This window comes from Melanerpes formicivorus, unplaced genomic scaffold (assembly GCF_026170545.1).
Source record: "Melanerpes formicivorus ecotype bairdi unplaced genomic scaffold, bMelFor1.0.p_v2 SCAF_14, whole genome shotgun sequence".
Classification (NCBI taxonomy): domain Eukaryota; kingdom Metazoa; phylum Chordata; class Aves; order Piciformes; family Picidae; genus Melanerpes; species Melanerpes formicivorus.
Window position 1 is genome coordinate 9786431 of NW_027142366.1, and position 21814 is coordinate 9808244.

The 21814-nt window shown below is 42.0% G+C and overlaps 1 protein-coding gene across 4 annotated transcripts in view; it reads left to right on the forward strand.

Moving 5' to 3' along the window:
• PDXDC1 (pyridoxal dependent decarboxylase domain containing 1) overlaps positions 1–21814 on the forward strand; it is an 83218-nt gene that overhangs the window by 58838 nt on the left and 2566 nt on the right. For all 4 annotated transcript variants that reach the window (XM_068146877.1, XM_068146876.1, XM_068146875.1 and 1 more), the window contains 21 exons: positions 1514–1587; positions 2174–2239; positions 2921–3004; positions 3858–4004; positions 6146–6335; positions 7057–7125; positions 7633–7711; positions 8507–8591; positions 9863–9911; positions 10019–10120; positions 10320–10445; positions 11904–11954; positions 13164–13227; positions 14515–14603; positions 15200–15305; positions 16505–16676; positions 17264–17382; positions 18223–18344; positions 20158–20250; positions 20344–20440; positions 21612–21716. In XM_068146877.1, the coding sequence (XP_068002978.1) occupies positions 1514–1587; positions 2174–2239; positions 2921–3004; positions 3858–4004; positions 6146–6335; positions 7057–7125; positions 7633–7711; positions 8507–8591; positions 9863–9911; positions 10019–10120; positions 10320–10445; positions 11904–11954; positions 13164–13227; positions 14515–14603; positions 15200–15305; positions 16505–16676; positions 17264–17382; positions 18223–18344; positions 20158–20250; positions 20344–20440; positions 21612–21716 (2089 nt within the window). The remainder of the gene's footprint in view (positions 1–1513; positions 1588–2173; positions 2240–2920; positions 3005–3857; positions 4005–6145; positions 6336–7056; positions 7126–7632; positions 7712–8506; positions 8592–9862; positions 9912–10018; positions 10121–10319; positions 10446–11903; positions 11955–13163; positions 13228–14514; positions 14604–15199; positions 15306–16504; positions 16677–17263; positions 17383–18222; positions 18345–20157; positions 20251–20343; positions 20441–21611; positions 21717–21814) is intronic.

Consider the following 21814-nt stretch of genomic DNA (forward strand, 5'->3'; position numbering starts at 1 on the left):
ATAAAGTCCTCATGTGAATTAATCTCACTACCTTCTGTGATTAAATTTGCTTTTCTGTCTGTATCTACATGAGCAAATGAGTTTGCTTGTTGCATGTCTCAGTGAGCAGCAATGAAAAGCTGTTCTTCAGGAAAGGCTATTTAGCCATCTTTGAACTCGTCACTGATTCAGGGGAAATAACTGCTATGATTCATAAAACTCTGTTGTCCTGGCAGGCTTTTTAACATGTGTTTGTTGTCACCTGGTTTCATCATTGCAATTGGGGTTTTGGACTTGTATGCTGTAGCCAGAGGGCTGCAGCTGCTGGAAGATAAGCCTTTTCTCTGTCAGTCTTAAACTGCCTGCTGCTGGTCACTCTTTTGCCTAGTCAAAGTGCATCTCTCCAGTAAGTTCAGGTTAAAAATTGTTTTAAAGGTACTAAGAATAGGGAAAAAACCTCAGATTTACAAGAATATTTTAACTAGATGGTTTTTCATATGTTTTGAAAACTATTCTTCTAGGAATCATTGTTTGAATAGCTTTGAATATCTCTTAGTTGAACTGGCAGTCTGAGGGGAAAAAAAAATAAATGAACTGTGAATTTATGCAAATTTCCCCCTGAATTTGCACCAGAATGCTCAGTAACCTAAAGCCTGCCTTGGTCAAATTTTCCAGTCATTAGCTTCCCAAACAACTTATTTTCTCATGTAAGAGCAGTCTTCTAGTTATCTACTGATCACTCTCCTTTGGTGATAGGTTGTCGTTGGGGGGGTGCTGAATTTTTGTTTGATTTCCCTCAGCTCTTACTATTATGGCAGAGAGGCTAATTCCTGGTTGCTTCTTTTTAATGGTCTGTACATCATGAGAGCTGACTCTTGAGTCACCTTGGCTGAGGGTGTGGTCGTGGTTTTCTTCTTGGTGCTGAAAGAGGAGTTCTGAGGTGAAGTAAAAGGATAATTGCTAATTGAGTTTTGCCACTGAATGACTTGTGCTTGTATTTAGGGTCTCAATCTCTTTTCCATGGCCTGTGGACAGATTAGGTGACCCTTAGATTTATTTAGTTTTTTTACATTTTATTCTTTGTTGTTCTTGTTGTGGAGGGTTTATTGGTGGGGGTTGGTTGGTTGGTGGTTGTTAGGGTTTGGGGTTTTTTTGGGGGGATGCTATGGCATGTACCTAATTTTGTAGCTAAAACGTAACAAGCAGTTACTTCATCCTTCTTGCTTGTACCTCTCAGATCCTTCTTGCTTTCTGATGCACTTTCATTATTCATCAGGAAAAGTTCTGAGTTTCCTTGTGGAGAAAAAATTAGATCTATCAATAATGAAATCCACTGAGTTTTCTTTTGGGTTATTTTAGGTTAGTAGTGTGTTCTCACTGTGTATATATTCAGGATATTCAACATACTGGTATTTTTAAATAAGTGCACACAGAATCTGATGCATGAATTTGTATTGAGAATGTTGTGTGAACACCATTGAAGATAAATGTGGTTTGGTCTGTTCTTAAGAGTTGTTCTCTTTTTCCCTGATAGATGGTTGATCCTACTCTAGCAGAAATGGGGAAGAATCTGAATGAAGCAATGAAGATGCTGGAAGACAATCAAAGGTATGTGCAAGGGATAACAACTACAAAAACAGTAGCTGTGTCTGCTAGAGGAAGGACTGTCAGTGTCCCTGTCATTAAGCAGAAAGAACTCATTTGCTCAGTAGTTCCAGGTCACAATGTCATTCTGAAGCTTGCAGTGACACAGAACACCACTGTTTCTCAAGTGATGGATTTTAGAAGTAACTTAAGAAAATATTCATGCATGTTCTGTAACATTCAGAGCAAGTGAAGTGAGCCTTGTTTTTCAGGGGTGGTAGATTGTTTTCCTATTGCTATGCAAGGTAACTTTTAATTCCTGTACATGAGATTCTTCTGTCTTTGATATTTTCTATAGAATAGAATAGAATAGACCAGACCAGGTTGGAAGAGACCTTCAACCCCAATCCTATCCCCAAACCAGGAATGCTTTAATTCAGAGTGAGCTAAACTTCCATATTGTTCTTATCTGATTTATTTATGAAGCTTTGCAATTGATTTCACTGACAACCTGTCAGCATGTATTTCTGCAAGTCAAAGCTGGCTATGTGCTTGGTGTTCTAAAACACAAACTGAATACGTAGTTTATTCTTGTGTCTTTTTAATGTAGAAAAGTGGAGGAGGAAAACGAGAAGAAGTATGCACGTAAGGATATTCCTGGACCACTCCAAGGCAGGTAGGCAACTACAGTTTTTAGATAATGCTCTTTACTCTGCAGAACCTGCAAAATGCATGCAGCATTAGTATTCCAAGCTGCTTCTGTATTAATGCAAACAGGAACATTTGCCAGGCCAGGTGCTAGATCGACTTTTCCCATGCTCGTAGAGGGTTAAAAAGTTATACAATGGTACAAATAATTCCCATGCTTACAGAGGAAAAAGAAAAACACATTACTTGTCCTTGGTGACTGAAATGTTGAACTGCTATTTCCAGGTAATTTTGAAGGAGATGTGCCACGTTTGAGCTGAAGCTGGATCATATGAAGAGAAATTTGGATCTTTAGCTATTACCTTAATTTGCTGTGTAGAAATAAGCAAACGTTCTCAAGTAAAAATTTTTCAGTCCAAATATTCAGATTTCAGTAGATTGTTTTTTGTATGAGTCTGAGTCCCACTGTAATTAAGTAGGGTCTTGAATTGATCCAGCTACCTCATCTTCATGATCTGTTATTCTGACAGCAAGGAACTGTTTGTTGCTGTACTCAGTGTTTTGTGAAAGTGCAGCACTGTCTTCATGCCTTACCATGCAGTGTCCCAGACAGCTCATTGTTAGGTGCTAGTCCTTACCTTCTTTTTTTTTCCTCTTCCCCTCCTCCCCTTCTAATGTGTGTTTTTTTTCCCCCTCCCTGATTCACCAGTGGTCAGGATATGGTGAGCATACTTCAGTTAGTTCAGAACCTGATGCACGGAGAGGAGGAAGAGGAAGCTTCACAGGCCTACCGGTAAAACAAACGTGGATCACTTTGATACCTGATTTTGTTATATTCTGATGTTTAAGTGTTCTGAAGTGTAAAGATACTGTGCAACCATGTTTCAAGTCAGCTTACATTATATTGTGAACCAAAATAGTGCATTAGGCTTGACCTTCTTAAAATTATAAAGCTTTCCTTACCAATTGCTGAATTGCATTACGCAAGGGGATTGTTTCTAATATGACAGCTCACTTTCTTCTACTTTCTCAAAGGTCTGAAAGTCTTATAAACTTTGAACACCATCTCCCTGCAGGCTATTAAAAAAAAAAAGAGTGGGGAAAAAAGGAACTAAAACTTGTTTTATGTAAAATTGAAATAATATTAACTAGTCCACAGAAGATTATTGAAAGCTAACATTAGAAAACCATTTTGGAGATCAAAACAACAAAAAACCACCACCCAAGCACACACTACCACCACCATCCCCCAAACTAATGAAAGTTATGCCTCTAAAGGTACTTTAAATCAGTCTCCTGAGTGTTCTGCATGGAGAAAGAAGCTATGTGTTTAGTGCACTTCAAAGTCCCAGTGCAGACAAAGTGCTTAGTTCCAGCTCAGGCTGGATGATTGGCACAAGAAGAAGCTGAGGTGGTGGTGTAAGCAGCATGGCCAGGTGAAGCGCAGGTGCTTCTGTCTGCACTGGTATTTCAGCCCATAATGCGCACTGGCAGGAAGGTGACTGGGGTACTGTACTGCTCTCTAAGTATTTCAAAATGAATGTCAACAAGTGCTGCAGCTCTCCGGTGAAAACATGCAAACCTAAAATGAACTGTAATGTTTATGGCATGTATTTAATTGTCAGTGATTCTGTTCTGGCTTGCAGACTTCAGAATGTTGGTGAGCAGGGTCACATGGCTCTGCTGGGACATAGTTTGGCTGCTTATATATCAGTGCTGGACAGGGAAAGACTGAGAAAACTTACCACAAGGATCCTTTCTGATACTACTCTCTGGCTCTGCAGGCTTTTCAGGTGGGTCCCTGTAAACAATTTAAGTATGACTAGGAAGTGGTAACTTGTTAAAAATATGAGTGACTGGAGTGTCCATGGTGCCACAAACTTACAAATGCTCTTTGAAATACCTGAAATATCACATAAAGGGAAAAAAAGGGGAAAAGAGACACTACTTGTGGAACAGCAGGAACTTATTAATAACACAGTTGCCATAAAAATCCTTTTATAAGCTGCATATGGTGGAGCTAAGGGCCAAAGTGCAGCTGTAGGCAAGTGTTTGCTGGTCAAATGTTTAACTAAATTGTGGTTTCTTGAGACGTATGCTGTGTTGCTGAGGCTTGGAGTGCTTTTCTCTTCCTGGATGTAATTATTTTTCCAGTTATGATGTGTGATGTTTCTGAAATTTCCAGTACAGCAAAATCTTTCATAAATACCTCCTTCATCATGTAGTGTAGAGAAGAAGAAAGGAAATCAGCTGTGTGGAGGTGTTGGAGTCGGGGGGGAGGGGATTCACGATTCACTGATTAGAGAAATTCTTCTTTTTTAATCTTCCTGAAGAGGGGAAAAAAAAGACAGAAAACTTTCTCCTTCCCTTGATACTGTGTCTTTCAGAAAATCTCACCAGTGCTAGGGAGGAGAATGTTGTTGAATTTTTTTAGCACAGTGCAAGATGAAATGGTAAAAATACAACTGAAATGAATCCAAGATTAGTTAGAGTTGCAGAGCATTTGTCTTACATTGATGGGCTCAGCTCTAGCAATTACTTGATAAATGCAATTATTATCTCTACCTGTCTTGGACTTAAGGATGTTGAAACCTCGTGCAATGATGAAATTTGAGAAGTTGCAGGTAACCTAGCTATTGATAAGTGATGAATGTGTGCATAGCTGTAGTGTCAGTGATGTTTCTACATGGCATGGCTAATAAAAAGAAATATTGCTGTTCTGAACCAAGTGAAAACTGATTTTTGTGATTAATGCCAGGTATCTATTGGACTGTGGTCTCCAAAGCTTTGTGACCCATAGGCCACAATATTGAACAAATATTTCTTTATATAGCTATGAGCAACTCCCTTTGCCCATATTAGATTACAGAACTGTTGTGTAAAGGTAAAGTAAAAGTTTGGATCTGGGTTATTCTGGAGTTTAAATCTGCAATACTCAGCAGCATTTGTGCATCAGAGTCAGTGATCACCTAAGCTGTTTCAGGGCCTGTATGTAAATTTGTTGATAAATGCCACTCTTGTGTTGTGCAAGGCCACTGACTTAGGTATTACACAAATGCTAAATGAACAATCCAGCCTGCAAGCTGCCTAACAACCTGGCATGCCTGCTACTGTCACTCCTGCTGATTCCCTTGCTGCAGCTAAGGCAGGTGAGGGACCACCGAGTGGAACACTTGCACCTTAGCTCTTCTTTGGTTTATTCACTTTGTTTCTTTACTACAAATGTTAATGCACTGATCTTAGTTGGAATTTTAAAAGGGTTTAAAAAGGTGTAGAGAGGAGCAGACACACCCACCCACCTCCCTTGAGCCAAAAGGAAAAAGGGCTAATAAATCAGATTGAAGGTAAAATAGCTGTAAAGTCATCAAACTATTCCTGGAGAAAAACATATCTGCTGAAGGAATTGTACTGAATTGCAGTCTTACTTTCCAGCTCTCAATTACCAGTGACATCAGTGATTTTGAGTATTACAAAATATCTTGGTTTGTGATTTCATAGGAAAGTCTGTCAGCTCCTGCCCATTGACCTCACTTCATGTCTCTTATTCCAGCTGCACTAACTGAAAGAAGTTCAAATTGCATTCACTTCCAAATTACCAGTTCAGAATTTACTTGTCTATTAAAACAGATGAAAACTTTTGTGCATTTCCTCCTGGACTCTGCTCTTAGCCAGCAAGGTTTTGAACTCAGTCAGGGTAATCCTTAGGAACTCAGATATTTTTGCTTTCTTTATATCTCAGTCTAAATGAGAATACATCCGAGGCTTCCCTCAGGTTGTCTCATCAAAGTTTCCTCCTGCTCTAATCAATCCTGGGAAAACAGAAGGGGTTTTTATGTACCTTCTTTGCCCTCTCATGAGCTGCTTTGCTGGTCAGTGTTGCTGTAGTCACTATGCTTGTGTTTTATTGGTAAGATTCACTCAGTTGTTCTTGCAGGTATGAGAATGGATCAGCATATTACCACGAAGATGATCGCCAAGGCCTGCTGAAGATCTGTCGGCTTGTTATCCACACGCGCTATGAGGATTACACAGTAGAAGGGTTTAACGTGCTCTACAATAAGCAGCCTGTCATCTACATTAGCTCTGCAGCTAGAATAGGCCTGGGACAAGCTCTCTGCAATCAGGTAAATCCATACAGTTGGTCTGTGTTGGCTTCATACTGCATACTTGAAATGGAAATTTTGACAGTATGTTCAGACTCTTCCTACAAGAGTGGTGTTTGCAGAGCAGTCTGGCGTGCTGCTGCCAGCAGCATTGTGAATTGACTTGGGCCAGTCAAAGTTCTCTTTCAGATCCACTCATCTGCCTGCAACTTCCACTGCTAAGATCAAACTATAAGAGGCCTTGATTCCTCAGCAGCCCCTCTTGTTAATGATGCAGAAGCCTCCCTCTTTTTTTGCCTCCATATCAAAGGAAGGACTTCCCATTTACCAGCATAGGCAGTATGCTCTCTGCTCGGTAGTAAAGTGACTGTGAGCCTCCAGTGGAATGCTTCACGCTGCACATACACAGGGCACATGTTTGCTTAAATGTTGTATTAATTGTAAGGGTGGCCAAGAAAAAGAGAACTAAGCTTGGTCTGTGGTATGGGGTACAGATATCTTACTAAGAAAAACTGATGTAGTTGATGTGCTAACCAAAACTTGACTCTTGGTTTTTCTACTTTCTCCTGTGCTTTCTTTTCTCTGCTATTAATTTGGGTATAAGTTTCAGCAGGAAACTTACTTTGTAATGCAATGTTCAGTTTGTATTGTTAGATTTACTATTTGTTGTGTCACTCTCTATGTTTCTGTGAACATTTGAAATGAGTATGTCTGGGCTGAAATTCCATCACTTTTATTGCAGCTAGGGTTGCCCCTTTCTTGCATGTGCCGTGTGCCTTGTAACACCATGTTTGGATCTCAACACCAAATGGTAAGTTTGTCTTCCTTCAGAGCTCTTTTGTTTGTTGTTCTTCTGAAAAGCCTCATTAAATGAATGTCAAGTGTGTTGTTAGGAAAAGCTGCTTAAGGTATTTCTTGTTTTGACCTCTAGGTCTTTGGCGTTACAGCTGTACAAATTGTAGATGGAAATAAAAAGCCAACAGCTTCTCTCTTGGTATATGTCATTTGAAAGGCTTTTTGAATGGCATATAGTAAGGTGCTTTTTAGTCAAGGAATTCGAGAATGTGTAGTCAGAGGTGTGCTTACAAACTGTGATGTGTTTTGTGTTATATTTGTCACACCTTCTTTATCCAACCTTCAGGTTCTTTTTAACTTTGAGAAGAAACTGCAAGCCACAAAGACAGACATTAGGAATGTCTTCCAGAATGTCAGAATGCTGTCCATTTTTACTCTGTGCCTTTTTCCAGTTCAGCAGAAACAAGTCTGTATAGTTGGAGCAATGTTTATAAATACATATCTTTTTCCTTATTGATAACAGGATGTTGCTTTGTTGGACAGACTAATTAAAGATGATGTGGAGTCTGGAAAACTGCCTTTGTTGCTTGTGGCCAATGCTGGTAAGTGCTGTGGACAAACAGTAGCCAAAAAAAAGCACACAATGTAGTGAATATATATATATATTTAAAAAATCCAAAATGGAAATAGCTTTTCTTAAACAAGCTTAGTAGTTGCATGCTAAGAAATATCAGGAAATAACATCATGACCACACAATAATTGCTTGGCAGGAGGAGTTCTTACATAATTGATACGAAGGTGAATTGTACTGCTAAAGTTCTGCTTACCTGTTAATGTGACAAGAAGTTATTTTAGTGAGTGCAAATCTCTTGTTAAAAATCAGTGCAAAACTTCAGAACTTTTTGATGGATGTGCCATCAACTTCAGCTTTAAGAATTGTACTTTCTTACAAGTTAATTAAACACAACCGTGCAGGAACAAAATTTGGTTTAAGTATGAATGAAGGAGGTGGCTGTTACTGCTTTGGACTTGGAAAAACACCTGAGCTGTTGATCTTGGTTTAGCTTCCTCTAGTAGAGGACATACTTTGTACATATTTAAAATGTCTGCATTTCTTATCTGAGGCTGCAGAATCTTCTAGTGCCTAGGACATCTAACTTTCTAAGTAACTGTAACGTACATTGACATCCAAACAAGTATCTCATGTTTCCCTCAGAGTTCCAATGGCTTATGTCCCAATGAACCAAACTGAAATATCATGTAATGGGCTCTATTTAAACATCCTATATCCTGCTGATGTGTGGCTGTTCTGACAAGAGTACAACAGGTGCTTTTATGTGGAGTCCTAGTTTGCATGCTTATCTTTTGTCATTGCCTCTTTTCCTTTTCGCCAAAGGGACACCAGGTGCTGGGCACACAGATAAGCTTGGCCGACTGAAGGAGCTTTGTGAGCAGTATAATATGTGGCTCCATGTAGAAGGGTATGAAACTTGAACTCTGTTTCTGTATAACCACAGTCCTTAACAAGGCTAACTAACAGCACAGAAGTTTGCAGGCAACCAGCTAGCTGCCATGGGACCATCTTTATTTTTGTCACATGAAGTATTTTACACACTTAGAATCCTCTTGCTTTGAGGTACAAATGGTTACATGTATATAGAAGTGGCTGGAGTGGTTATTTTGGCACTCTTTTTGTGGCTGCTTTGACTGCATTAGTAATCTTATCCAGCTCCAAAGGCTAAAGCACCTCTCCTGTGAGGGTAGCCCAAGGGACCTGTTCAGCCTAGAGAAGTCTCCAAGGGGAGCTTAGAGCTGCCTCCCATTACCTGAAGGGATTCTACAGGAAGGCTGCAGAGGGACTTTTCATGAGGGTGTCCAGAGACAGAACAAAGGGGAACAGCTTGAAGCTGAGGGAGAGTAAGGTTAGACTGGGTCTTAGGAAGAAGTTCTTCAGCAGGAGGGTGGTGAGACTCTGGAATAGGCTGCCCAGGGAGGTTGTGGATGCCTCCTCCCTGGGAGCATTCAAGGCCAGGTTGGATGAGGCCTTGAGCAGCCAAATCTAGTTGAGAGGTGTCCCTGCCCATGGCAGGGAGGTTGGAGTAGATGATCTCTAAGGTCCATTCCAACCTGAGCCATTCTGTGATCTGTTCTTGCTTTGAAGAACTCTCAATATGAATAAAAAAAACCTTCGAGGACAAGTCGGGGAGGTGCTACAGAGTGATTGCTGACGATGAAATGAGTGTGGAAGGGATGACACTTTAGTGAGGGTTGACAAGACGACTGGTGCAAGTGCACTGTGCAGCATGGCTGTGAGGAGGCTTAAATGAAGAGGAAAATAAATGCCAAGAATTTAGACAATCTTAATGAAGACTCTAGTGCTCTAATTGTGGGGGTTTTAGTTTTGAGCCTGGAGTAGAGGCTCTGTTACTCCTGATATTTCATGCTGTGTAGTCTTATGTTTGCATGTTATTTATTTCTGACATCAACTTGATGCAGAGTTATGGATAGGACTTCAGAAGATTATTTCCCCAAAGCTGGAACAAAAAAGAAACTTTTAGTGTGAAATAATTTTTAACTTTTGGGTTTTAAGCCTTAGAATACCAAGCAGCAGCATCCACTGCAGTGTCAATGAAAAATATATAAACAAAACTGGTTTCCCTTTATCCATTAACACAGAATTCTTAAACTGAAGATTAAAAGGCTGTCTTTTAATGCATATTAAGTATGTGCTAAACCCACTCTCTTTTTCTAGTGTGAATTTGGCAACTTTGGCTCTGGGTTATGTTTCCTCCTCTGTACTGGTACGTTTTATTGTATCTCGAAACAGAATCCTGTGCTCTAGATTTTAAGGGCATGACCTAATCAGAATTTACATGGCTTATGTTCTGCTTCTTGTAATAAACTTCAGGCTGCTACAAAGTGTGACAGCATGACTCTGACTCTGGGTTCTTGGCTGGGTCTCCCGGCCGTGCCTGCAGTGACACTCTACAGACACGAGGATCCCTCTTTGGTACGTTCACCATCTCGCTCCTCCTTCTCGAGACCTTGGCACTTTTGATTGTGGTGTCATTTCGTGTTCTTTATAAGAATCTAAATTACAGTTTGCAAATGCTCCCCTGTTTAAGATGTGAAATATCCCATAAAATTGCACAAGTGGAATAATCGAAGGGCATTTAATAGTGGTTTGATTATTGTTTGTTTTTCTTCAGTCCTTAGCAGCTGGGCTGACATCAAGCCAGCCTGTAGAGAAGCTCCGTGCCCTGCCACTGTGGCTTTCCTTGCAGTACCTGGGCCACGATGGGATTGTGGAGAGGATAAAGCATGCCTCACAACTAGTAAGCAGCAGTTTGTTGACACATTGTCTATGGATACTTTGCTTGACTATGGTTTGGAGACTGTTCTTGGGAATCTCACCATCCAACAGCTTGAGTCTCTAAGAAGAAACAAAGTTCAGATGGCAATGACAGTACAGGTGATATCCAGAGGGCTATCACAGGACACCGTTGTGCTTAGGAATGTTTTTGTAACAGCTGTTAACCCATCTCTTACATTATTGTGATGCATTGTGGAAGAATCAACTCAGAACCCTGCAGCTGTTGACAGTACAGCATATTGGGTCATGTTGTATTACAGACAAAGTATGAAGGTTCAAGAAGGGGAGGTGGACTTTTACATTGTGCATTTCATTATTTTTCTTAGGACAAATACATAATCTTTGTTCTTTCTAAACAGTGAACATAATCACTTGTTATTGTCACTTCTCTATTGTAACTCTTCTGCTTGAAAGCTGTTCAGAGAGAGACTTTCTCATTTTCCTGTTAGCACTGCATTGAATTTAAGTGACAGGAAATGAGAAATGCCTGACAAAAAGGACTCAAAGACATTTCTGCAGATACAGTGGCAAGTACACTATTTGTGAAGTTGAGTCCTTACCCTAGTGAAAATTAAGGCCCAATATAATGTGTTAGTTAAGTGCATTGTTTATATGCAAAGCCTTTTCCCTTTAGAGGTACAGCACTTGGAAGGCAAAATGGAAATGGCAACTTTCTGTAATGGTTAGTGAAGGAGCTGTTGACATGAAAGATCTAAAGCAGTGACAGAGTGTCATTAGTCAGTAAGATTTTGTGGCATCTAAGATTAAGCTTAGTTTTATAATAGTCTATTAATAGTCTTAAACCACAAAGTAAGAATGTCTTTTCTAATGAAAATAACTTGGGAAGCTGTCATAACCAGTTGCTTTGAGCACATCAACTGCTCTGCTGCATGCTGTGCTTTAGGTAGGGGAGTTGTAACAGCAATGGGACTTTGTCCACAAACACACCCAGGCTTTAGGGAGTGGAAATCATTGTGTAGTCACTATTCTACTAAAACCAGGAAATATTTTTTTGTTACAGTCTACATTTACAAATAAGAGCTGGATGCATCTCTGATGTGTCATAGGTTGTCAGAAACGATGGTAGGACAGTGGTTTTAAACTGAAGCAGGGTAGATTTAGCTTATACAGAAGGAGGAAGTTCTTTATGATTGGTAAAATACTGAAACAGGTTGCCTAGGGATGTGGTTGAGGCCCTGACACTGCAGGCATTCAAGATCAGATTTGATGTGGCCCTGGGCAGCCTGCTCTAGTTGGTGTCCCTGCTCACTTCAGGAGGGCTGGAAGATGACCTTTGAGAGTCCCTTCCACCCCAATGCATTCTGTGAATCTGCAGGCATTTAATGTTTTTCAGAGTAACTTTCAACTTCTAAAACTGTGTTTTCTCTTTCTTTTGTTTCCCTTCTCTTGTGTCCTGTAGAGTCAAAGGCTGCTGGAAAACCTGAAAAACCTGGATTTCATTAAAACTTCGGTATGGTGCCCTTGAATCCATTGCTTGTGTAGCTAACCCTTTGCTTGTGAAGTGATAAGAATAGTTTGATTTTTAAAAACAATTATCTGGAATCATAGCTGCTGTTTCAGAGATGCTTGGTAATGTAACTGTGTTCTGGTGTTCAATGATTGTATTGATTCCATTGCTGTGCACTCAGTGGAGCTGACAGAATGACATCTGGAAACGCTCCAGAGGTTGACTCTATCCCATGCAAAACATGCAGTTTCCATAAGCTTCTCTATTACATTCTGGCTGCCTATTACACCACTGCTGAGGTAGTGTTGTGAACCTTGGGAAACTGTACACACAAAGTAGCCCAGCTGAGGCTTTCACACTAGGAAGAGTTGTAAGAACTGCATCTCCTGTATTCATCCCAAATTCAGCTTCTAACAGGTGTCCTGTTCCATTGGCTTGGTGGTTTTTCTCCACACTCCCAATTTTAGTTGGCACTTGATGTATAGAAAATAAGTTCAGCTTAGTATTCAAGAGTATTAATGGCCTTGGGAGTTCACATTACTGCAGCACTTTCCCCTTCTACTGAAACAAATCTTGCATGATTAGGATTCTGAATTGCAGCCTTAGCTTGGTTCCAGAAGTTGCTGGTCTGTTTCTCCTATCCCCAGAGCAGAATCAATTATCATCTTGTTATTCCTGCTGGAACTTTTCTTGACATTGCCCAGTGATTCTGGGGCAGTTTCCCAGAGAATTGTATTTAATGTTAATATCTGAAAGCAATTAAAGCTAAATAAAAGTGGCACTTGGTGCCACGGTTTAGTAGTCATGAGGTCTTGGGTGACAGGTTGGACTTGATGAGCTGTGAGGGCTTTTCCAACCTTGCTGATTCTGTGATTCTATGAAAATATTCTAGTCTGTTTGTTAATAAACATGCATAGGTTTATTTCTTTGTAGTGCCTAAACTTTAATTCTCTATGCCTTAAATCAATACAGTTCTGCTTCAACTGAGTTGTGATTTACTTTTCTGTGTTTACAGACACTTTCACAACACAGGCACTTTCCTTGCACTCCTAGAATTGACTTCTAATCCCAAGACAGTGTGAGCACTGTCAGAGCAGGCCAAAGAAAGTTGCGTGGTTTACTTGGCAATCTAAGGAATTGTGCATGGGTTACATCTTAAAAAAATCAATCAATCAGTCTGTGCAAATGTAGCTAATTGTTGGGGTTTTTAAGGTTGAAGATGAGCTGAGTTCACCGGTGGTGGTTTTCAAGTTCTTCTGGGAATATTCAAATAGAGGTATGTGATTCAAATTAGATCTCTCTCTAAACGTTTATCAACTGCTAATTTGTGAAACAAAGTGGGTGAGGTAAAGGCTCTGTAGTGCACTTCTCTTGGGTCAAGTGAAAGAGCTTGTGAATGCTGGCTGTAATCTGGTGATAAAACCCACACATGTGGTAGCTTCTCTTTTTAGATAGACTGCAGTGGTTTAAATTTTCACAGCAAGTAATTTTTTGCCTTCCTGAGGGAGGAGAGATTTTGATCTGTGGAGCAGATGATGGAAGGCTCTCGCAGCTGCAAGCCGTGTTGGAGTGTGTTGTTGGGGGAAGATCTTCCTTGCTTTTGTTTAGGCAGTTCTTTGAAACTTTGTGGCAAGGCAAGGACAGTGTTTCTGTGTGTTCTGGCTACACTTGCTGTTGAGGGGGTTCTTAAAACAGCAGAACGCATGAGGCACAGCTCTGGAACTACAGTAATGGTATAGGGTAGCCATGCCACAGCCATGCCTGAGCAGGATATCCTTAGACTTGCTCTCCAGGAAAGAGGGTTTCTGCCCTCTCAGTTACAACAGAAGCTGTTGTGCTGTTGGTATGTGCACACCCTGAGGCTGGGGACATGTCCAGCTAGGATGAGGCAAATTACTGCCAGAAAACTTTGCAGGTTTGTTGTGAGTGTTGACTGTGGATTTTGTGCATGGGGGAGGACTGGGTTTGATTTTAATCCAGTTAGTGGTTGCACTCACAAAGCTATCCAGGTGCACTGACTTGGTAGATTGCTTTGTACATGGATGCATTTATTTGAGAAGCTTTCCTAGGTAGCACTCACCCACCTGCATTGTAAGGATGTAAGGTGTTTGGCCATTTCTGCTCGCTCTGTGTGTGTAATGGACTCTTAAATCCTTGCTGTTAATTTTTTAGTAGTTAAAACCAAAAAGTAATCATAAAAACTTAGAAAGTAGCTGAGTGCATGGAATGAAATTATTGCAGGCTGCTGCAACAGGATTTTGCTTTGTGAAAACATTGTTTCTATTTCCTTTGGGGCATTTGAACCTCCAAACTGAAAGAAGTGTTTGAATTGTTTGTTTCTAAACCCAGTACATTCAGTTCTGGTTTACTTCTAGTACTTGTCATGTTCAACACACCTTTACAAGGAAAAAAAAGCCTTGTTAGGCAGGTGGGGGTGGAGCAGCTCACGTGGGTGTGTTACATTACCTAGGAAAGGTAATTGTCTTTTATCTAAATTTTAGGTTGCCTTTTCTTTAAGTAAATAAAAAATCCCCTTTTGTGGTTCTTGTGTCTTTGGATTCAGATCAGACCTCACACGCTGCACAGGCCTCAACTATTCAGCACCCCGTAATAAGCAACGAAAGACACGTTTATGACACTCTGAATCAGTGGGTAAGAATGGATGCTTTTTCTCTTTAGCTTAGAAGAGGTGACAGTGGAAATGCTTCCAGGGTTTCATCAGTGACTATAAACCTGCAGGAGAGTTGTTTGAGAGCTGGTTTTGATCTGATACTCTTCACAAATCTAGGGGGCATTTTGGATTTGAAAGATGGATTTGCTCTGAAGCAAAGCTACTGTCACATTTATGACTATTTTACAGGTAATTACTGTTGAAATGATTACTGCATCTGAAGGTGGATTTGTTCTCTTCCTAGTGGGGGAATACATGAGAGCTTGAATTCTTTTCAGGGAGCTGAGCACATAACTGTTTTAGATCAGTTGCTTAGTAATCGTGGCATACCTAATGACAGTGACAATGCTGCAGAGACTTCTGATGTGTAACACTTAGCTTATCCTGAAGTTCCATGACTTGGAGCACACATCCAGCTTTGTGATGTCACTTGCAAGCTTAAGTACTCTGTTACAAGAAGTGATTTGGAGAAATCCTGAGAATTTTGAGCACGGGGTTTCCCTTAGCTGTGGGAAGAGTCAACGACTGCAGGAGGCTGCGTTGAGTTCTGTTGTTTGACTGTGCCACATCCCTTCAGCTAGGTGAGCAGTTGGCACAGCTGGTTCCTGCCAGTGGAGTCGACGTGGTAGAACTGGAAGATGAAGGCACCTGTGTGCGTTTTAGCCCACTGATGACTTCTGCAGGTAACGTTCACTTAATGCAGCCACTTGTGAGAACTGGAATTGCAATGGAATTGGTGTTCCCCAGAAACCCTGGAGCATGCTCTCAAAGCAGCTGTTCCCCAGAAACCCTGGGGCATGCTCTCAAAGGAGCTGTTCTCCAGAGAGCCTGGAGCATGCTCTCAAAGCAGCTGTTCCCCAGAAAGCCTGGAGCGTGCTCTCAAAGGAGCTGTTCCCCAGAAAGCCTGGAGCATGTTCTCCTATGCTGAGGATTTTCTTACAAAAACCCCAAAGCTGTCTCAGTTTTAGTGCTCTGCTGTGCCTTGGCAGTGGGTGCATTGGTGGTAGCTCAGCTCTTGTGGTTGACATTGCCCCCCCACCTTTGCAGAGGGACCTTTGCTGACTGTTTTTGAAATTCATTAGGAAAGGCAAAGGAAGAAGCTGTTTCTACCAGTTACAAAAAAATATGAAGGATAAATCATCCCTATCTTTCTTTTCTCAGCTGCCCAACACAGGATGCTTGATCTTTGTGCACAGGAGTGTCAGCACGGAGGTGGTGCTGGTGTTCAGAGCTAGCTCCTTCACTAGAAGAATTGTTTACTAACCCTCTGGGGGTTTCTATAATTAAAGGGGGCAGGAGGTGGAATAAAAGTCTGTGTCTTGGGAAATGTCTTAGACAGCACTGTATGTGTGCATAGCTTAGTCTCAGCAGATGCACAGAGGAACTTGCAGGGCATCTCCTTCTAGCTCATGTAGGGTGAGTGGCTTAGGCTATCAAAACACCTGATGGTGATGTGAGAGGATCCTGGTGTGCAGAAAAGTAGATTTTAGAATAAAATTACTTGGCAATGCTGTGAGGTTTTGTTTGGTTTGTTTTAAACCAGCAATGGAAGCCAATCCATGATCTGCTTGGATAAGGGGAAGGAACTCTTCTGATGCTAGCTCCTAATGTAATGGAAAAGGGTATTGTGTCCTCAGCTTGTAACCTCATAAAATCCGGTTTATTAACCTGCTTTTTATGAAATACTTGCTCTCCAGCTTGATGCATTAGTGCATAAATAACTGCAGAAACCCCACTTTTACAGGGATCAAGACATTTCAAATGATCTGTGAATTTCTATTTGTGATTGACTTGGAGAGTGACTTGGTTGCAAATTACTTAATTGAGATAGCTAGGTGATGGCTGTTCACTTTTAGTACAAACTGACTCATAAGCTCTTCAGTTTTAGGAACTGAAATACAGGATGTTGATCAGTTAGTAGACTGCTTAAAAATGAAGATACCAGTATTGACAAGTACCCTGCAACTGAGAGAGGAATTTGAGCAAGAAGTGAGAAGAACAGTAGGCCTGTTGTATATTGAAGATCTTAACTGGCCAGGCCTAGGTGTTGTAAGGTAAGCTTTTCGGTGTTTTCTTCATGATAAGCTGTGCATTAGCAGAAGGGAATACACTTGGATGTGTGGTTTGCTGATTATTTGGCTTTACACTCAGTTAAAGCTGTGAAGTGCTTCCTAAGGATTGTTTTTAATGTTTACTTCAATTATTTCTTTAAAGAAAAGTTGAAGAGCTGTTGTAGCAAAGCCAGGGCAACAATTCTAGTGTTGGAGGCAGTGTGTGGGTCTGCGAGATGCATTTGTGATATGCTAGTGCATCCTCCTGTACTTGGCCAAGGGTAACTCACATTTTCATCATGGGATCACTTACAAACTGAATGCCACTTCAGAAATCCCTTCAGGTGTCTGTTCTGGTCTTCTGCTACCTTCTTCTGGGAAAGATTCCATGTAGTCCCAACTGCTGAAGTCTAACCAATATACTCCCTGGAACAGTCCTGTGTTGAGAGGCGTTTGCCGCAGCAAGCTCAGCCCAACCCAGAATCTCTGGCTAAAAATGCCAATTAACTTGTTGATTTAAGAGGTGATGTTCTGTGTGTGTTTTTGTATGTGCTGTAAGTGAAATGACTCTCTTCTGGCTTGGCTTGAAGATACAACTGTCACAGCGATAAGGAGAACGATGACAAGCGGGAGAAAGAACTTCAAAAGATCAATACAGAGCTGCTGAAAAAGTTAAATGAACTGGAGTCGGATCTCACCTTCTCTTTGGGTAACTGCACTGGTTTCAAACACCCAGCTCAAGCTCATAGTGGCTTTCCTGGCTGTGTTAGAATGGGCCAGTAAGGTGTCTGTGCATGGGTCATTACAATGGAATGCTGCTACCTACATGGCTGTGGTAGAAACAGCCTTTGGAACTCGGTTTCCCCAGACATTTCTGCTGGTAAATGTTCAGCAGGGTAATGAAGGGGCCCTGTTCTCAGAACTAATTGTGACTTAGGAGCAACCAGACCAAAAAGGGTTTCCTTGTCAGAAAGAATACTGCAGTGGAAAGAATACATCAGTGGAGCCTTCTCACTTAGTGCTCTATCTGCTGCAAAGCAGATGTTGCTCAAAACCCACTGAACCCGTTCACTGCTTTCTGGGGCCAGACCAAAAGCTTCAGATGACTTTCATGCTGATTAGCAGCACTTTCACATTTACAAAGTGCCACCTTATAGCTGAAAGAATGTTAATTTCCTTACTCAGGCCTCAGATCTTCTTCTAGTCAGCTCTCAAAAATTAAGTGCCTTAGAATTGTGCAATCAAGTCATGCATAAACAGCAGGCAGCAGCAACTTGGGAGCTTATTCAGCACTAATGTTTCTTACACAACCCTGGCTGTACAACATATCCATATTTTCTCATACAGGTGTTATTTCTCCTCTCTTTCTGAAACCTCCCAGTGCTGTTCTTTTTTCAGCCTGCATGATTTATACTGCACAGGCAGTGCCCTTAGATACTGCAGTGTGTGTGCATGCTTTAGAATTTCCAGACCTGCAAGCATGAGCGCCACACCTGTCGTGAGGATGCACTTTTGTACAGCACATAGACCAAATTCTCTCTGCTCACAGGTCCAGAATTCGGAGGGCAGAAGAACTGTGTTTATATTGGCATGGTGACTGAGGATCTGGACGTGTCAGAGCTAGTTGAAACTATTGCAGCCACGGGCAGAGAAATTGAAGAGAATTCCAGAGTATGTATTAATAAATCAGAGAGCATTTCAGCACCGCTTTTTTTTCCCTTCCAGATTGGTTTCAGGACATGGTTTTGTTCTTTGTGAAAGTAAAAGTTGTATTTGTCCACAACAAAGTGTATTAATTATTGTGGAAGTAATTATCTCTGTCCACGTAAGGAGAACTTTTGTTACAGGATTGCAGTATTCAAGTGAGGATGCCCTGATTTAAGCTCATACTCCTGTGTGAAGTAATTGTAATGAAAAACTTCAGTGGTACTGAAAGAGGCTTCCTTTTGTCACTGACATTGGAGCTGTCCCCACCAACCACAGGGGGATGGAGGGGCTGGGTGTGAGCCGGTATTTGTCATCACTGCTACGTGTGGTGAGATTGAGATTGTCATACACCAGCTCTAAGACACATTCTAAAATGTGGTAAAACTTTTAATTGGCATCTTAAAAACAGAAACTAACAGAGCTGCTCCTGCAGTTCCTTCTTGTCAAAGCCTTTGCCTGATCAGAGCTCTCCAAGTGTTTTCTAAAGCAGAGTATCTGAATGAACATCTGTCCTTTCATTTCTCTACTGCTGGGCATTGAATGTCCTTACCTGAAAAATAAATGGACCTTCAGCAGTGCTGTGCCTGTTTGTGCCCTGGGTGTATGTTGGTTTTAGCACTGACCTTTTTTCCTAGCCATATTTTCTGCCAGCTCTTGGCTCCCTCTGCCATTGAGGGTGAGGTGAGAAACGGTCTGGTTGTAGCTTTTTAATTGTGGCTGAGGGATTGGGAACTGACTGCTGGCCCATGGGTCACTGTCATCCTGGAGCTTCTAGAGAGAGAGTTGTGGAAGGCTTGGAAAGGTGCAGTCCTTGGAACCAGCTGCAGTAAATCTGTGGTACCAAAAGGATCTTGCACCACTTGATCTGAAACAGCAGAAGCAAGCAGTGGAAAACTACATTATTAAGACATGTGATGTGTAGTACAAGAGGGAGGGGAGGCTTTCAGAAAAAAACAACTCCTCCAGTATCAGCAAGGTTTGGGACAGGCAGGGGAGTACCCTGAAGGGCAGAAGACAAGTTCCAGACAAACATCTTGACTGGCCCAGGAAACAGTGGTTCCTTCTGCACTCCCTTCTGCAGGTGGTGCCTTGGGGTACTTGGCTTGCCCATCCCCTAGAGAAAAATAGCAGCTTCCTCTTTCTCCTTCATAACTGCCAGAAACTCAGACTTTGGGTAGTTGGAGCAAGTGCCTCTCACCTGGGCCTTGTGCACTGTTAAAACCCACCTTAAGTTATGGAAATGGGCATTTGTCTTCCAAAAGACAGAATTGTGACTGTTTTCTGATCCCAGGACTTGTCCATCTATTGCCCTTACAGCTCTCCCAGTAAGCTGCTTGTCCTTCGCAGTGCTGCTGGCATAGGGCACCACAGGGCTCAAATGTGCAAAACAGTTGAACTGAGACCGACACATACCTGACTGGACTTAACTGTGAGGCTGGGTTACATCTTGGGTCCTTCTAGAAACCCAAGTGTACTCCCTAAACCTGAAACTTCTTCCCAGTCAGATTCAGCATCCACTAAACATTTCTGTGCTAAGCAGATCATTGAGGAAGCTGGAGCACAGGTGCATTCTTAAATAAAATTCCAAGTACCTGTTGTGAGGGGCATTCTGTCCCCTCTCAAAATCCTGCAGTCAGCCTGTGCCTTCTGTAATTTACAGTCATCATGAAAGAGTGAATGCCAGATACCTTATCTGACTGCCATGTTTGCATCCTGAAAACCTGAACTGAAGACAATTTCAAGTGCAAATACCAACCTAATTTCTGGTTTTTAATAGCTGTTGGAAAACATGACTGAAGTTGTTAGAAAAGGGATACAGGAAGCCCAACTTCAGCTTCAGAAAGCCAATGAAGAACGACTTCTGGAAGAGGTAAGGCTGTAACGAGAGTTACCTAGGTGACCTGAAGTCTCACCTCTTGCCACAGGCAGCTTTCTCACCAGCCAGTGTTTGTGTGCTTCACAGGGACTGCTACGACAGATACCTGTAGTAGGCTCTGTGCTGAACTGGTTCTCTCCATTCCAAGCCTCACCAAAGGGAAGAACATTTAATTTAACAGCAGGTAGGACTCAGTGACCTGCAGCTGTGTTGTGCTGTCATGAGAGCCCGTTCAACTCATACTAAAACTGCAACACACTTTCTTGTGCTGCTTGGTGGTCAGAGACATCACCCCGTCAGGATGCCAGAGAGCATGCTCCTCACCCTTGCTGCCCTCATGGACATAGTTTACATCTTGTTCCTCTGTGTTGGGGCACACTCAAAGTGCACTGTGAGACATTGGCATTTGATAGCAGGGGAACCATTTCTGCTCTTTATGGCTACAGGTGCTGCAGGGGTTTGGTGTTCACTGTGTTCATAAGGAGGTGAGCAGGCACCTGCAGAGCACCCCTCTGCTACTGCAACCTGATGTCTCTGTCTGAAATCCTGTGGTGGGAGCTCACCTGCCTGTTACTACACTGCTAGAAGTACTTGTTTGCAGGCTAGAGAAGGCAGGGCCTGATGTTAGCTGAGGCTGGGTGTGCCCCTGGCTTTGTGGGAGACAGTAAGGAATGAAATCCTACAATGTAAAAGACAATTGTTTTCCTTGGGTATTTGTAATCCCGGTCTGGTGCTGGGAACAGAACTGTCTCTGGCTTTTACATCAAGACTGATCTACTAATGTAGTACATCCTGCAAGTATCCATTTTCACCGTAAAAAGTGTGGCAGAGTCCTGAGAACATTCCTGAAAACATTCCTGAACCCAACAGAATGTCCTAGACCAATAGCCCAGCTGCCTGCATCTGCAAACAGGGAGGAAGGCTTCTGCTGTATTTGGGATCTTTTCTTCTGGCAAGTTCTTGCAGCAGAGAACAGACAGAACAGCAGAGATTCAGAACAGTTTCCTTAGGAATATTTAACCCACTCATGGCTAGATGCCCCTCCACGTGCACTGCTCAAGAACTTGCAGCTGGGACCGGGTCGAGTGCCCAGTGGAGAGGGGAAAAGGCAGAGGAGGTGCAGCAGCCCTATGAAGTGAGCATGAGGGGAAGATCCTCAGCTTTGGCTCAGCCCTCGTGTGGCCAGGTGTTCAGAGATGGGTTGCCAGCCACTGGCAGTTTCAGCTCAGCCCTAGCACCTGCAATTCCAGAAAGGAGCATTACAGAGCAGATTGTTACTTGCCCTTATAAACACAGATGAATGCTGAAGCTGTTTTTGTGCTGTAGTCAGCTTGATACTGTTTTTAAACCCACAGGCTCTCTAGAATCCACAGAATCTACCTATGTATCAAAAGCCCAAGGAACAGGCACCACTCCACCACCGACTCCTACTTCTAGCCTTGCAAAGCAAAGGCTTCCTGGTAAGTTTCACTCTTAGAATGTTTTTAGCAAGTTTTAGAATGAAACTGCCACCTGAGTTCTGTACCCTGGTAAGACACAGGGCGTTCCATTCTTGATA